This window comes from Crinia signifera, chromosome 19 (assembly GCF_055691185.1).
Source record: "Crinia signifera chromosome 19, ASM5569118v1, whole genome shotgun sequence".
Classification (NCBI taxonomy): domain Eukaryota; kingdom Metazoa; phylum Chordata; class Amphibia; order Anura; family Myobatrachidae; genus Crinia; species Crinia signifera.
This window is the reverse complement of record NC_139226.1, coordinates 3,832,011-3,850,130: the sequence shown is the minus strand read 5'-3', so window position 1 is coordinate 3,850,130 and position 18,120 is coordinate 3,832,011. Positions and strand designations below refer to the sequence as shown.

The 18,120-nt window shown below is 49.8% G+C and overlaps 1 protein-coding gene across 1 annotated transcript in view; it reads left to right on the top strand.

Moving 5' to 3' along the window:
* The first annotated feature begins 3,319 nt into the window (after nucleotides 1–3,319).
* Nucleotides 3,320–18,120, top strand: part of ZBTB17 (zinc finger and BTB domain containing 17) — a 50,866-nt gene continuing 36,065 nt past the window's right edge. The window contains exons 1-3 of the mRNA XM_083161825.1: nucleotides 3,320–3,418; nucleotides 17,477–17,683; nucleotides 17,772–17,963. Coding sequence (XP_083017951.1) covers nucleotides 3,412–3,418; nucleotides 17,477–17,683; nucleotides 17,772–17,963 — 406 coding nt within the window. The 5' untranslated portion in view covers nucleotides 3,320–3,411. The remainder of the gene's footprint in view (nucleotides 3,419–17,476; nucleotides 17,684–17,771; nucleotides 17,964–18,120) is intronic.

Here is an 18,120-nt window from a genome sequence, read left to right as displayed (position 1 = left end):
ATAGCACATCAATACGAATACGAATTGCCGTATTTTCGGGATAGAAAATGTCAAAAATGAGTGTATTTCTGGATACAAATACACCTATTTTTTATACAAATTTCCTTTAGTAAATTTCCCCCAATATGTCGTTCACAAACATAACAAAGGGTACACACCTTTCTTCTGCGCGAAACACCTGTCAGATAGATACAGTAGACCCTGTGCCAACAGACCGCGGCGGAGCCCCATGATATCATATCGCTATACCATGCGGGGGATCTACAGACAGGGATAATAACTAGGATTGTGTCTGAAAGGAAAGAACCATTATAGTTATAAAGTGTAGTCCGTGGTAACGCTGCTGCGGACATGTGCGCCAGAGTGACCCCTGTGTGCTCTAAAACCATACCTCCCAACATGACCCTCTCCCGGAGGGACACAACGCTCTGCCCCTGGACTTTCCTCTTAATTAATAATTGCCATCACCTGTGGAGAAACACCTTTCTTATTAGTTAACCTGTTCAACACAGGTGATGGCAATCATACATTAAGAGAAAAAGTCCAGACTTTGTCCCTCCTGGCATGGGTCATGTTGGGAGGTATGCAAAACTGGTGCATTTAGCTGGAAGCGGCTTTCCCAATTGGTCACTTCTGTCTCCCACCAGTGGCGGAGAATCCCTACCCAGAGGGGAATATAGCATAGGGCATCAATTGAGCATTGCCCATACTTGCCTACTTTTGAAAACTAGTTTCAGAGAGATTACAGTTGGTAGTAAAATTTTGCACAGTGCCCCATTGAGGGGGGGTGTCATGCTCCATATATGGAGAGATTGTGAAAAGAGTTTTTTCGTGGCACCTAGAAGCGTGGGTGTGTACTGCTACATCTGAGAGGAATCTTCTAAAATGACTTATATCAGGGTTGCCGACTTTTAAAAGCTCCTCTCCGGGAGAAGCCCGGAGAGGAGACTTTCAGCAGGAGCTCAGGGGTGGGGCTTAAACGTGACATCATTAAGCCCGCCCCCACGAAGGAGATTTACTCAATTTGCCTATCTCCATGGAGGGGGCGGGGCTAAATGACGCGATTATGACACTTTAGCCCCCCCCCCCCCCCCCGAGATCAGCAGTTATAAGGTAATTTAAACGCCGCGGTCAGGGGGGGATGGGGGACCGCAATCAGGGGGGGGGGGGGAGGGGGAGCGGGGGTCCCCCAGAATCTGGGAGGGTTGGCCACCTTTCCGGGGGGCCGGGAGGGTGACCTGATTTCCGGGACCCTCCCGGCCATTCCGGGAGGGTAGGCAACCCTGACTTATATCCAAATGTAGATGAGCCCAAAGCAGTTAGACAGAGCTACTATACTTGGTAAAGTGCTGGGAAATGGTGCTGATGATTCAATGTAAATGTATCTATCTCTCATTCCTTTTCCCCCCCAAAATGTAACAGTGTAATGTGGGCTAGGTGACATGAGGGAGATTACTAGACTAATGAGGGAGAGAGGGAGATTGCTGCTATGTCAGGGAGTCTCCTGCAGAATGCAGGAGGGGAGGTAACTATGGTGTAAGTGTAATGTGGGCTAGGTGACATGAGGGAGATTGCTAGACTAATGAGGGAGAGAGGGAGATTGCTGCTATGTCAGGGAGTCTCCTGCAGAATGCAGGAGGGGAGGTAACTATGATGTAACAGTGTAATGTGGGCTAGGTGACATGAGGGAGATTGCTAGACTAATGAGGGAGAGAGGGAGATTGCTGCTATGTCAGGGAGTCTCCTGCAGAATGCAGGAGGGGAGGTTACGATGATGTAACAGTGTAATGTGGGCTAGGTGACATGAGGGAGATTGCTAGACTAATGAGGGAGAGAGGGAGATTGCTGCTATGTCAGGGAGTCTCCTGGAGAATGCAGGAGGGGAGGTAACTATGATGTAACAGTGTAATGTGGGCTAGGTGACATGAGGGAGATTGCTAGACTAATGAGGGAGAGAGGGAGATTGCTGCTATGTCAGGGAGTCTCCTGCAGAATGCAGGAGGGGAGGTAACTATGATGTAACAGTGTAATGTGGGCTAGGTGACATGAGTGAGATTGCTAGACTAATGAGGGAGAGAGGGAGATTGCTGCTATGTCAGGGAGTATCCTGGAGAATGCAGGAGGGGAGGTTACGATGATGTAACAGTGTAATGTGGGCTAGGTGACATGAGGGAGATTGCTAGACTGATGAGGGAGAGAGGGAGATTGCTACTATGTCAGGGAGTCTCTTTCAGAATGCAGGTGGGGAGGCAACTATGATGTAACAGTGTAATGTGGGCTAGGTGACATGAGGGAGATTGCTAGACTAATGAGGGAGAGAGGGAGATTGCTGCTATGTCAGGGAGTCTCCTGCAGAATGCAGGAGGGGAGGTGACTATGATGTAACAGTGTAATGTGGGCTAGGTGACATGAGGGAGATTGCTAGACTGATGAGGGAGAGAGGGAGATTGCTACTATGTCAGGGAGTCTCTTTCAGAATGCAGGAGGGGAGGTAACTATGATGTAACAGTGTAATGTGGGCTAGGTGACATTAGGGAGATTGCTAGACTGATGAGGGAGAGAGGGAGATTGCTACTATGTCAGGGAGTCTCTTTCAGAATGCAGGAGGGGAGGTAACTACGATGTAACAGTGTAATGTGGGCTAGGTGACATGAGGGAGATTGCTAGACTAATGAGGGAGAGAGGGAGATTGCTGCTATGTCAGGGAGTCTCCTGCAGAATGCAGGAGGGGAGGTGACTATGATGTAACAGTGTAATGTGGGCTAGGTGACATGAGGGAGATTGCTAGACTGATGAGGGAGAGAGGGAGATTGCTACTATGTCAGGGAGTCTCTTTCAGAATGCAGGAGGGGAGGTAACTATGATGTAACAGTGTAATGTGGGCTAGGTGACATGAGGGAGATTGCTAGACTGATGAGGGAGAGAGGGAGATTGCTACTATGTCAGGGAGTCTCTTTCAGAATGCAGGTGGGGAGGTAACTATGATGTACCAGTGTAATGTGGGCTAGGAGACATGGGGGAGATTGCTAGACTAATGAGGGAGAGAGGGAGATTGCTGCTATGTCAGGGAGTCTCTTTCAGAATGCAGGCAGGCTATGGCATTGCCTATAGCTGCTATACTAGCAGAAAGTGTAAGATCCAAGGCTTGTTAAATCTGGTCACATACAGAGAAGACAAGAGTTAATTAATGGTGATAATGGCGCCCATAATAGTGATGAGGACAGATAAGGGCAGATGCCCTGGAGAAAGATGGCGGCGCGGCAGTGACTTCTCAAAGTTAACGATGATGACGCGAAATGACGTAGAAAGAAGCGCGCCGTATACTTAAACTTCCGCCCTTTTCCAAGATGGCGGCGCCCTTTGTCCGGCTGTACTGTTCTCTGTAGAATGTGATTCCCCGGCGGCTCCGGGATGGCAGGTACCGGGGGAGAGCGGGAAATTCGTGCGCAGGGGTCAGAGGTTAGGGAGCCCACTTCCGGTCAACCTTTCCGGTGCCTACAGTACAGCCCCCTACCCATATCCCCTGTATACAGCTGTATACCCATGTATAAGGCTATTACATACCATATACACTGTATACAGTACAGACCCCTACCCATATCCCCTGTATACAGCTGTATACTCATGTATAGGGCTAGTATATAACATATACACTGTATACAGCACAGCCCTCTACCCATATCCTCTGTATACAGCTCTATACCCATGTATAGGGCTAGTATATAACATATACACTGTATACAGTACAGCCCCCTACACATATACCCTGTATACAGCTGTATACCCATGTATAGGGCTAGTATATAACATATACACTGTATACAGCACAGCCCTCTACCCATATCCCCTGTATACAGCTGTATACCCATGTATAAGGCTATTACATACCATATACACTGTATACAGTACAGACCCCTACCCATATCCCCTGTATACAGCTGTATACCCATGTATAGGGCTAGTATATAACATATACACTGTATACAGTACAGACCCCTACCCATATCCTCTGTATACCCATGTATAGGGCTAGTATATAACATATACACTGTATACAGCCCAGCCCTCTACCCATATCCTCTGTATACAGCTGTATACCCATGTATAGGGCTATGATATACCATATACACAGTATACAGTACAGCCCCCTACACATATACCCTGTATACAGCTATATACCCATGTATAGGGCTAGTATATAACATATACACTGTATACAGCCCAGCCCTCTACCCATATCCTCTGTATACAGCTGTATACCCATGTATAGGGCTAGTATATAACATATACACTGTATTCAGCACAGCCCTCTACCCACATCCCCTGTATACAGCTGTATACCCATGTATAGGGTTAGTATATAACATATACACTGTATACAGCACAGCCCTCTACCCATATCCCCTGTATACAGCTGTATACCCATGTATAGGGCTAGTATATAACATATACACTGTATACAGCCCAGCCCTCTACCCATATCCCCTGTATACAGCTGTATACCCATGTATAGGGCTAGTATATAACATATACACTGTATACAGCACAGCCCTCTACCCCTATTCCCTGTATACAGCTGTATACCCATGTATAGGGCTAGTATATAACATATACACTGTATACAGCACAGCCCTCTACCCATATCCCCTGTATACAGCTGTATACCCATGTATAGGGCTAGTATATAACATATACATTGTATACAGTACAGCCCCCTACACATATACCCTGTATACAGCTGTATACCCATGTATAGGGCTATGATATACCATATACACTGTATACAGTACAGCCCCCTACACATATACCCTGTATACAGCTGTATACCCATGTATAGGGCTAGTATATAACATATACCTTGTATACAGCACATTCCCCTACTGACTGCACTGAGTAGTGTGATATGTGACACCTGTATACCGTGTGTGACTGAGGCTGTATACGGAGCAGACTGCGCTGAGTGATGGGATATGTGATACCTGTATACCGTGTGTGACTGAGGCTGTATACGGAGCAGACTGCGCTGAGTGATGTGATATGTGACACCTGTATACCGTGTGTGACTGAGGCTGTATACGAAGCAGACTGCGCTGAGTGATGTGATATGTGACACCTGTATACCGCGTGTGACTGAGGGTGTATACGGAGCAGACTGCGCTGAGTGATGGGATATGTGATACCTGTATACCGCGTGTGACTGAGGCTGTATACGGAGCAGACTGCGCTGAGTGATGTAATATGTAATACCTGTATACCGTGTGTGACTGAGGCTGTATACGGAGCAGACTGCGCAGAGTGATGTGATATGTGACACCTGTATACCGCGTGTGACTGAGGCTGTATACGGAGCAGACTGCGCTGAGTGATGTGATATGTGACACCTGTATACTGTGTGTGACTGAGGCTGTATACGGAGCAGACTGCGCTGAGTGATGTGATATGTGACACCTGTATACTGTGTGTGACTGAGGCTGTATACGGAGTAGACTGCGCTGAGTGATGTGATATGTGACACCTGTATACCGCGTGTGACTGAGGCTGTATACGGAGCAGACTGCGCTGAGTGATGTGATATGTGATACCTGTATACTGCAAGTGACTGAGGCTGTATACGGAGCAGACTGCGCAGAGTGATGGGATATGTGACACCTGTATACTGCGTGTGACTGAGGCTGTATACGGAGCAGACTGCGCTGAGTGATGTGCTATGTGACACCTGTATAACGCATGTTACTGAGGCTGTATACGGAGCAGACTGTGCTATGTGATGTGATATGTGACACCTGTATACTGCGTGTGACTGAGGCTGTATACGGAGCAGACTGCGCTGAGTGATGGGATATGTGATACCTGTATACTGCGTGTGACTGAGGCTGTATACGGAGTAGACTGAGCTGAGTGATGTGATATGTGATACCTGTATAACGCGTGTTACTGAGGCTGTATACGGAGCAGACTGCGCTGAGTGATGTGATATGTGACACCTGTATACCGTGTGTGACTGAGGCTGTATACGGAGCAGACTGCGCTGAGTGATGTGATATGTGACACCTGTATACTGCGTGTGACTGAGGCTGTATACGGAGCAGACTGCGCTGAGTGATGTGATATGTGACACCTGTATACCGTGTGTGACTGAGGCTGTATACGGAGCAGACTGCGCTGAGTGATGTGATATGTGACACCTGTATACCACGTGTGACTGAGGCTGTATACGGAGCAGACTGCGCTGAGTGATGTGATATGTGACACCTGTATACTGCGTGTGACTGAGGCTGTACACAGACTGCGCTGAGTGATGTGATATGTGACACCTGTATACTGCATGTGACTAAGGCTGTATACGGAGCAGACTGCGCTGAGTGATGTGATATGTGACACCTGTATACTGTGTGTGACTAAGGCTGTATACGGAGCAGACTGCGCTGAGTGATGGGATATGTGACACCTGTATACTGGGTGTGACTGAGGCTGTATACGGAGCAGACTGCACTGAGTGATGTGACACCTGTATACTGCGTGTGACTGAGGCTGTATAAGGAGCAGACTGCGCTGAGTGATGTGATATGTGACACCTGTATACTGCGTGTGACTGAGGCTGTATACGGAGCAGACTGCGCTGAGTGATGTGATATGTGACACCTGTATACCGCGTGTGACTGAGGCTGTATACGGAGCAGACTGCGCTTAGTGATGTGATATGTGACACCTGTATACTGCGTGTGACTGAGGCTGTATACGGAGCAGACTGCGCTGAGTGATGTGATATGTGACACCTGTATACTGTGTGTGACTGAGGCTGTATACGGAGCAGACTGCGCTGAGTGATGTGATATGTGACACCTGTATACTGTGTGTAACTGAGGCTGTATACGGAGCAGACTGCGCTAAGTGATGTGATATGTGACACCTGTATACCGCGTGTGACTGAGGCTGTATACGGAGCAGACTGCGCTGAGTGATGTGATATGTGACACCTGTATACCGCGTGTGACTGAGGCTGTATACGGAGCAGACTGCGCTGAGTGATGTGATATGTGATACCTGTATACTGCATGTGACTGAGGCTGTATACGGAGCAGACTGCGCTGAGTGATGGGATATGTGACACCTGTATACTGCGTGTGACTGAGGCTGTATACGGAGCAGACTGCGTTGAGTGATGTGACACCTGTATACTGTGTGTGACTGAGGCTGTATACGGAGCAGACTGCGCTGAGTGATGGGATATGTGACACCTGTATACTGCGTGTGACTGAGGCTGTATACGGAGCAGACTGCGCTGAGTGATGTGATATGTGACACCTGTATACCGCGTGTGACTGAGGCTGTATACGGAGCAGACTGCGCTGAGTGATGTGATATGTGATACCTGTATACTGCATGTGACTGAGGCTGTATACGGAGCAGACTGCGCTGAGTGATGGGATATGTGACACCTGTATACTGCGTGTGACTGAGGCTGTATACGGAGCAGACTGCGTTGAGTGATGTGACACCTGTATACTGTGTGTGACTGAGGCTGTATACGGAGCAGACTGCGCTGAGTGATGGGATATGTGACACCTGTATACTGCGTGTGACTGAGGCTGTATACGGAGCAGACTGCGCTGAGTGATGTGATATGTGACACCTGTATACTGTGTGTGACTGAGGCTGTATACGGAGCAGACTGCGCTGAGTGATGTGATATGTGATACCTGTATACCGCGTGTGACTGAGGCTGTATACGGAGCAGACTGCGTTGAGTGATGTGACACATGTATACTGTGTGTGACTGAGGCTGTATACGGAGCAGACTGCGCTGAGTGATGGGATATGTGACACCTGTATACTGCGTGTGACTGAGGCTGTATACGGAGCAGACTGCGCTGAGTGATGTGATATGTGACACCTGTATACCGCGTGTGACTGAGGCTGTATACGGAGCAGACTGCGCTGAGTGATGTGATATGTGATACCTGTATACTGCATGTGACTGAGGCTGTATACGGAGCAGACTGCGCTGAGTGATGTGATATGTGACACCTGTATACCGCGTGTGACTGAGGCTGTATACGGAGCAGACTGCGCTGAGTGATGTGATATGTGATACCTGTATACTGCAAGTGACTGAGGCTGTATACGGAGCAGACTGCGCAGAGTGATGGGATATGTGACACCTGTATACTGCGTGTGACTGAGGCTGTATACGGAGCAGACTGCGCTGAGTGATGTGCTATGTGACACCTGTATAACGCATGTTACTGAGGCTGTATACGGAGCAGACTGTGCTATGTGATGTGATATGTGACACCTGTATACTGCGTGTGACTGAGGCTGTATACGGAGCAGACTGCGCTGAGTGATGGGATATGTGATACCTGTATACTGCGTGTGACTGAGGCTGTATACGGAGTAGACTGAGCTGAGTGATGTGATATGTGATACCTGTATAACGCGTGTTACTGAGGCTGTATACGGAGCAGACTGCGCTGAGTGATGTGATATGTGACACCTGTATACCGTGTGTGACTGAGGCTGTATACGGAGCAGACTGCGCTGAGTGATGTGATATGTGACACCTGTATACTGCGTGTGACTGAGGCTGTATACGGAGCAGACTGCGCTGAGTGATGTGATATGTGACAGCTGTATACCGTGTGTGACTGAGGCTGTATACGGAGCAGACTGCGCTGAGTGATGTGATATGTGACACCTGTATACCACGTGTGACTGAGGCTGTATACGGAGCAGACTGCGCTGAGTGATGTGATATGTGACACCTGTATACTGCGTGTGACTGAGGCTGTACACAGACTGCGCTGAGTGATGTGATATGTGACACCTGTATACTGCATGTGACTAAGGCTGTATACGGAGCAGACTGCGCTGAGTGATGTGATATGTGACACCTGTATACTGTGTGTGACTAAGGCTGTATACGGAGCAGACTGCGCTGAGTGATGGGATATGTGACACCTGTATACTGGGTGTGACTGAGGCTGTATACGGAGCAGACTGCACTGAGTGATGTGACACCTGTATACTGCGTGTGACTGAGGCTGTATAAGGAGCAGACTGCGCTGAGTGATGTGATATGTGACACCTGTATACTGCGTGTGACTGAGGCTGTATACGGAGCAGACTGCGCTGAGTGATGTGATATGTGACACCTGTATACCGCGTGTGACTGAGGCTGTATACGGAGCAGACTGCGCTTAGTGATGTGATATGTGACACCTGTATACTGCGTGTGACTGAGGCTGTATACGGAGCAGACTGCGCTGAGTGATGTGATATGTGACACCTGTATACTGTGTGTGACTGAGGCTGTATACGGAGCAGACTGCGCTGAGTGATGTGATATGTGACACCTGTATACTGTGTGTAACTGAGGCTGTATACGGAGCAGACTGCGCTAAGTGATGTGATATGTGACACCTGTATACCGCGTGTGACTGAGGCTGTATACGGAGCAGACTGCGCTGAGTGATGTGATATGTGACACCTGTATACCGCGTGTGACTGAGGCTGTATACGGAGCAGACTGCGCTGAGTGATGTGATATGTGATACCTGTATACTGCATGTGACTGAGGCTGTATACGGAGCATACTGCGCTGAGTGATGGGATATGTGACACCTGTATACTGCGTGTGACTGAGGCTGTATACGGAGCAGACTGCGTTGAGTGATGTGACACCTGTATACTGTGTGTGACTGAGGCTGTATACGGAGCAGACTGCGCTGAGTGATGGGATATGTGACACCTGTATACTGCGTGTGACTGAGGCTGTATACGGAGCAGACTGCGCTGAGTGATGTGATATGTGACACCTGTATACCGCGTGTGACTGAGGCTGTATACGGAGCAGACTGCGCTGAGTGATGTGATATGTGATACCTGTATACTGCATGTGACTGAGGCTGTATACGGAGCAGACTGCGCTGAGTGATGGGATATGTGACACCTGTATACTGCGTGTGACTGAGGCTGTATACGGAGCAGACTGCGTTGAGTGATGTGACACCTGTATACTGTGTGTGACTGAGGCTGTATACGGAGCAGACTGCGCTGAGTGATGGGATATGTGACACCTGTATACTGCGTGTGACTGAGGCTGTATACGGAGCAGACTGCGCTGAGTGATGTGATATGTGACACCTGTATACTGTGTGTGACTGAGGCTGTATACGGAGCAGACTGCGCTGAGTGATGTGATATGTGATACCTGTATACCGCGTGTGACTGAGGCTGTATACGGAGCAGACTGCGTTGAGTGATGTGACACATGTATACTGTGTGTGACTGAGGCTGTATACGGAGCAGACTGCGCTGAGTGATGGGATATGTGACACCTGTATACTGCGTGTGACTGAGGCTGTATACGGAGCAGACTGCGCTGAGTGATGTGATATGTGACACCTGTATACCGCGTGTGACTGAGGCTGTATACGGAGCAGACTGCGCTGAGTGATGTGATATGTGATACCTGTATACTGCATGTGACTGAGGCTGTATACGGAGCAGACTGCGCTGAGTGATGGGATATGTGACACCTGTATACTGCGTGTGACTGAGGCTGTATACGAAGCAGACTGCGTTGAGTGATGTGACACCTGAATACTGTGTGTGACTGAGGCTGTATACGGAGCAGACTGCGCTGAGTGATGGGATATGTGACACCTGTATACTGCGTGTGACTGAGGCTGTATACGGAGCAGACTGCGCTGAGTGATGTGATATGTGACACCTGTATACTGTGTGTGACTGAGGCTGTATACGGAGCAGACTGCGCTGAGTGATGTGATACCTGTATACCGCGTGTGACTGAGGCTGTATACGGAGCAGACTGCGCTGAGTGATGTGCTATGTGACACCTGTATAACGCGTGTTACTGAGGCTGTATACGGAGCAGACTGTGCTGAGTGATGTGATATGTGACACCTGTATACTGCGTGTGACTGAGGCTGTATACGGAGCAGACTGCGCTGAGTGATGTGCTATGTGACACCTGTATACTGCGTGTGACTGAGGCTGTATACGGAGCAGACTGCGCTGAGTGATGTGATATGTGACACCTGTATACCGCGTGTGACTGAGGCTGTATACGGAGCAGACTGCGCTGAGTGATGTGATATGTGACACCTGTATACCGTGTGTGACTGAGGCTGTATACGGAGCAGACTGTGCTGAGTGATGTGATATGTGACACCTGTATACTGCGTGTGACTGAGGCTGTATACGGAGCAGACTGCGCTGAGTGATGGGATATGTGATACCTGTATACTGCGTGTGATTGAGGCTGTATACGGAGTAGACTGAGCTGAGTGATGTGATATGTGACACCTGTATACTGCATGTGACTGAGGCTGTATACGGAGCAGGCTGCGCTGAGTGATGTGATATGTGACACCAGTATACCGCGTGTGACTGAGGCTGTATACGGAGCAGACTGCGCTGAGTGATGTGATATGTGACACCTGTATACCGTGTGTGACTGAGGCTGTATATGGAGCAGACTGTGCTGAGTGATGTGATATGTGACACCTGTATACTGTGTGACTGAGGCTGTATACGGAGCAGACTGTGCTGAGTGGTGTGATATGTGACACCTGTATATCGCGTGTGACTGAGGCTGTATACGGAGCAGGCTGCGCTGAGTGATGGGATATGTGACCCCTGTATACTGCGTGTGACTGAGGCTGTATACGGAGCAGACTGCGCTGAGTGATGTGATATGTGACACCTGTATAACGCGTGTTACTGAGGCTGTATACGGAGCAGACTGTGCTGAGTGATGTGATATGTGACACCTGTATACTGCGTGTGACTGAGGCTGTACACAGACTGCGCTGAGTGATGTGATATGTGACACCTGTATACTGTGTGTGATTAAGGCTGTATACGGAGCAGACTGCGCTGAGTGATGGGATATGTGACACCTGTATACTGGGTGTGACTGAGGCTGTATACGGAGCAGACTGCACTGAGTGATGTGACACCTGTATACTGCGTGTGACTGAGGCTGTATAAGGAGCAGACTGCGCTGAGTGATGTGATATGTGACACCTGTATACTGCGTGTGACTGAGGCTGTATACGGAGCAGACTGCGCTGAGTGATGTGATATGTGACACCTGTATACCGCGTGTGACTGAGGCTGTATACGGAGCAGACTGCGCTTAGTGATGTGATATGTGACACCTGTATACTGCGTGTGGCTGAGGCTGTATACGGAGCAGACTGCGCTGAGTGATGTGATATGTGACACCTGTATACTGCGTGTGACTGAGGCTGCATACGGAGCAGACTGCACTGAGTGATGTGATATATGACACCTGTATGCTGTGTGTGACTGAGGCTGTATACGGAGCAGACTGCGCTGAGTGATGTGATATGTGACACCAGTATACTGTGTGTGACTGAGGCTGTATACGGAGCAGACTGCGCTGAGTGATGTGATATGTGATACCTGTATACTGCGTGTGACTGAGGCTGTATACAGAGCAGACTGCGCTGAGTGATGTGATATGTGACACCTGTATACTGTGTGTGACTGAGGCTGTATACGGAGCAGACTGCGCTGAGTGGTGTGATATGTGACACCTGTATACTGCATGTGACTGAGGCTGTATACGGAGCAGACTGCGCTGAGTGGTGTGATACCTGTATACCGCGTGTGACTGAGGCTGTATACGGAGCAGACTGCGCTGAGTGGTGTGATACCTGTATACCGCGTGTGACTGAGGCTGTATACGGAGCAGACTGCGCTGAGTGATGGGATATGTGACACCTGTATACCGTGTGACTGAGGCTGTATACGGAGCAGGCTGCACTTAGTGATGTGACACCTGTATACTGCGTGTGACTGAGGCTGTATACGGAGCAGACTGCGCTGAGTGATGTGATACCTGTATACTGCGCGTGACTGAGGCTGTATACGGAGCAGACTGCGCTGAGTGATGTGATATGTGATACCTGTATACTGCGTGTGACAGGCTGTATGCGGAGCAGACTGCGCTGAGTGATGGGATATGTGACACCTGTATACAGCGTGTGACTGAGGCTGTATACGGAGCAGACTGTGCTGAGTGATGGGATATGTGACACCTGTATACTGCGTGTGACTGAGGCTGTATACGGAGCAGACTGCGCTGAGTGATGGGATATGTGACACCTGTATACCGTGTGTGACTGAGGCTGTATACGGAGCAGACTGCGCTGAGTGATGTGATATGTGACACCTGTATACTGTGTGTGACTGAGGCTGTATACGGAGCAGACTGCGCTGAGTGATGGGATATGTGACACCTGTATACTGCGTGTGACTGAGGCTGTATACGGAGCAGACTGCGCTGAGTGATGTGATATGTGACACCTGTATACTGCGTGTGACTGAGGCTGTATACGGAGCAGACTGCGCTGAGTGATGTGATACCTGTATACCGTGTGTGACTGAGGCTGTATATGGAGCAGACTGCGCTGAGTGATGTGATATGTGATACCTGTATACTGCGTGTGACTGAGGCTGTATACGGAGCAGACTGCGCTGAGTGATGTGATGTGTGACACCTGTATACCGCGTGTGACTGAGGCTGTATACGGAGCAGACTGCGCTGAGTGATGTGATGTGTGACACCTGTATACTGTGTGTGTGACTGAGGCTGTATACGGAGCAGACTGCGCTGAGTGATGTGATATGTGTCACCTGTATACTGCGTGTGACTGAGGCTGTATACGGAGCAGACTGCGCTGAGTGATGGGATATGTGACACCTGTATACTGCGTGTGACTGAGGCTGTATACGGAGCAGACTGCGCTGAGTGATGTGATATGTGACACCTGTATACCGTGTGTGACTGAGGCTGTATACGGAGCAGACTGCGCTGAGTGATGTGATGTGTGACACCTGTATACCGCGTGTGACTGAGGCTGTATACGGAGCAGACTGCGCTGAGTGATGTGATGTGTGACACCTGTATACTGTGTGTGTGACTGAGGCTGTATACGGAGCAGACTGCGCTGAGTGATGTGATATGTGTCACCTGTATACTGCGTGTGACTGAGGCTGTATACGGAGCAGACTGCGCTGAGTGATGGGATATGTGACACCTGTATACTGCGTGTGACTGAGGCTGTATACGGAGCAGACTGCGCTGAGTGATGGGATATGTGACACCTGTATACTGTGTGTGACTGAGGCTGTATACGGAGCAGACTGCGCTGAGTGATGTGATATGTGACACCTGTATACTGTGTGTGACTGAGGCTGTATACGGAGCAGACTGCGCTGAGTGATGTGATACCTGCATACCGTGTGTGACTGAGGCTGTATCCGGAGCAGAACAGAACTTGTATTGGAGGAAGCTGGCACTGTTACATTGTAGCACTTGGTGTACAGATCACAGACTCAGTCACACACAGATATACAAGTGTCACATTACTCAGCACAGTCTTCTCCTGCCTCCTAATTGCATTGTGTTGCGATAAAGACGACCAACACCAGCAGTCTCCCGGGATCTGATGTGACTGCAGCGGTTATGTATGAGGGCACAGCTCCTGCCTAATAATCACCCTAATGCATTTGTGTTACACGCTCGGCACCATCATTGGTGATTTACTAACCTGCACAACATTTGTAATGTGGGGGTGCAGTGACCGCTCAGCACCATACAGGCTTGTACATAGGAGCTTACAGTCTCTTCTGCAGTAGGACGCGGAGGTGATCATCTAGCTGTAATGTGGGGGTGCAGTGACCACTCAGCACCATACAGGCTTGTACATAGGAGCTTACAGTCTCTTGTGCGGTAGGACGCGGATGTGATCATCTAGCTGTAATGTGGGGGTGCAGTGACCGCTCAGCACCATACAGGCTTGTACATAGGAGCTTACAGTCTCTTCTGCGGTAGGACGCGGATGTGATCATCTAGCTGTAATGTGGGGGTGCAGTGACCGCTCAGCACCATACAGGTTTGTACATAGGAGCTTACAGTCTCTTGTGCGGTAGGACATGGATGTGATCATCTAGCTGTAATGTGGGGGTGCAGTGACCACTCAGCACCATACAGGCTTGTACATAGGAGCTTACAGTCTCTTGTGCGGTAGGACGCGGATGTGATCATCTAGCTGTAATGTGGGGGTGCAGTGACCGCTCAGCACCATACAGGTTTGTACATAGGAGCTTACAGTCTCCTGTGCGGTAGGACGCGGATGTGATCATCTAGCTGTAATGTGGGGGTGCAGTGACCGCTCAGCACCATACAGGCTTGTACATAGGAGCTTACAGTCTCCTGTGCGGTAGGACGCGGATGTGATCATCTAGCTGTAATGTGGGGGTGCAGTGACCACTCAGCACCATACAGGCTTGTACATAGGAGCTTACAGTCTCTTGTGCGGTAGGACGCGGATGTGATCATCTAGCTGTAATGTGGGGGTGCAGTGACCGCTCAGCACCATACAGGCTTGTACATAGGAGCTTACAGTCTCCTGTGCGGTAGGACACGGATGTGATCATCTAGCTGTAATGTGGGGGTGCAGTGACCGCTCAGCACCATACAGGTTTGTACATAGGAGCTTACAGTCTCTTGTGCGGTAGGACACGGATGTGATCATCTAGCTGTAATGTGGGGGTGCAGTGACCACTCAGCACCATACAGGCTTGTACATAGGAGCTTACAGTCTCCTGTGCGGTAGGATGCGGATGTGATCATCTAGCTGTAATGTGGGGGTGCAGTGACCGCTCAGCACCATACAGGTTTGTACATAGGAGCTTACAGTCTCCTTTGCGGTAGGACGTGGATATGATCATCTAGCTGTAATGTGGGGGTGCAGTGACCGCTCAGCACCATACAGGCTTGTACATAGGAGCTTACAGTCTCTTCTGCAGTAGGACGCAGAGGTGATCATCTAGCTGTAATGTGGGGGTGCAGTGACCACTCAGCACCATACAGGCTTGTACATAGGAGCTTACAGTCTCCTGTGCGGTAGGACGCGGATGTGATCATCTAGCTGTAATGTGGGGGTGCAGTGACCGCTCAGCACCATACAGGTTTGTACATAGGAGCTTACAGTCTCTTGTGCGGTAGGACGCGGATGTGATCATCTAGCTGTAATGTGGGGGTGCAGTGACCGCTCAGCACCATACAGGTTTGTACATAGGAGCTTACAGTCTCCTGTGCGGTAGGACGCGGATGTGATCATCTAGCTGTAATGTGGGGGTGCAGTGACCGCTCAGCACCATACAGGTTTGTACATAGGAGCTTACAGTCTCTTGTGCGGTAGGACGCGGATGTGATCATCTAGCTGTAATGTGGGGGTGCAGTGACCGCTCAGCACCATACAGGCTTGTACATAGGAGCTTACAGTCTCTTGTGCGGTAGGATGCGGATGTGATCATCTAGATGTAATGTGGGGGTGCAGTGACCGCTCAGCACCATACAGGCTTGTACATAGGAGCTTACAGTCTCTTCTGCGGTAGGACGCGGATGTGATCATCTAGCTGTAATGTGGGGGTGCAGTGACCACTCAGCACCATACAGGTTTGTACATAGGAGCTTACAGTCTCCTGTGCGGTAGGACGCGGATGTGATCATCTAGCTGTAATGTGGGGGTGCAGTGACCACTCAGCACCATACAGGTTTGTACATAGGAGCTTACAGTCTCTTGTGCGGTAGGACGCGGATGTGATCATCTAGCTGTAATGTGGGGGTGCAGTGACCGCTCAGCACCATACAGGTTTGTACATAGGAGCTTACAGTCTCCTGTGCGGTAGGACGCGGATGTGATCATCTAGCTGTAATGTGGGGGTGCAGTGACCGCTCAGCACCATACAGGCTTGTACATAGGAGCTTACAGTCTCTTGTGCGGTAGGACGCGGATGTGATCATCTAGCTGTAATGTGGGGGTGCAGTGACCACTCAGCACCATACAGGCTTGTACATAGGAGCTTACAGTCTCTTGTATGGTAGGACGTGGATGTGATCATCTAGCTGTAATGTGGGGGTGCAGTGACCACTCAGCACCATACAGGTTTGTACATAGGAGCTTACAGTCTCCTGTGCGGTAGGATGCGGATGTGATCATCTAGCCGTAATGTGGGGGTGCAGTGACCGCTCAGCACCATACAGGTTTGTACATAGGAGCTTACAGTCTCTTGTGCGGTAGGACGCGGATGTGATCATCTAGCTGTAATGTGGGGGTGCAGTGACCACTCAGCACCATACAGGCTTGTACATAGGAGCTTACAGTCTCTTGTGCGGTAGGACACGGATGTGATCATCTAGCTTTAATGTGGGGGTGCAGTGACCGCTCAGCACCATACAGGTTTGTACATAGGAGCTTACAGTCTCTTGTGTGGTAAGACGCGGATGTGATCATCTAGCTGTAATGTGGGGGTGCAGTGACCACTCAGCACCATACAGGCTTGTACATAGGAGCTTACAGTCTCTTGTGCGGTAGGACGTGGTCTGATCTTGCCTCTCTTCTTTCCCCAGCCATGGATTTCCCACAGCACAGCCAGCTTGTTCTGGAGCAGCTCAATCAGCAGAGACAGCTCGGACTTCTCTGCGACTGCACCTTCGTGGTGGACGGAATTGACTTCAAGGCGCACAAGGCGGTGCTAGCGGCCTGCAGCCAGTACTTCCGGATGCTGTTTGTGGAGCAGAAGGACGTGGTCCACCTGGATATCAGTAACGCAGCAGGTACGCGGCTCCTAGTGAGTGTGTGCTGGGTTATATAGCAGTGCATGGTGAGATGAGCCCGGTAATTGTTATCTCTGTCCTGTGTCAGGCCTGGGCCAAGTGCTGGAGTTCATGTACACAGCGCGGCTGAACCTGAGCCGGGAGAATGTGGAGGACGTGCTGGCCGTGGCTGGGTTCCTGCAGATGCAAGAGATTGTCAATGCCTGCACCGCCCTGAAGTCGCTCAGTATAACCGCCGTGCAGGCTGCTCATGGCTTGGAGGCTCTCTCCTCCGGACAAGGTACAGCCTGGGGGGGAGTTATAGTATCTTTCCCATGGGTCATAGGGGGTGGAGGGAGTGATAGTCTCCTAGTCCAGCTGTAATGGAGTTGCAGATTTGAGGTTGTATATGGAAGGATAGGGGTATATATACAGTATAAATCTATATCACACGCACA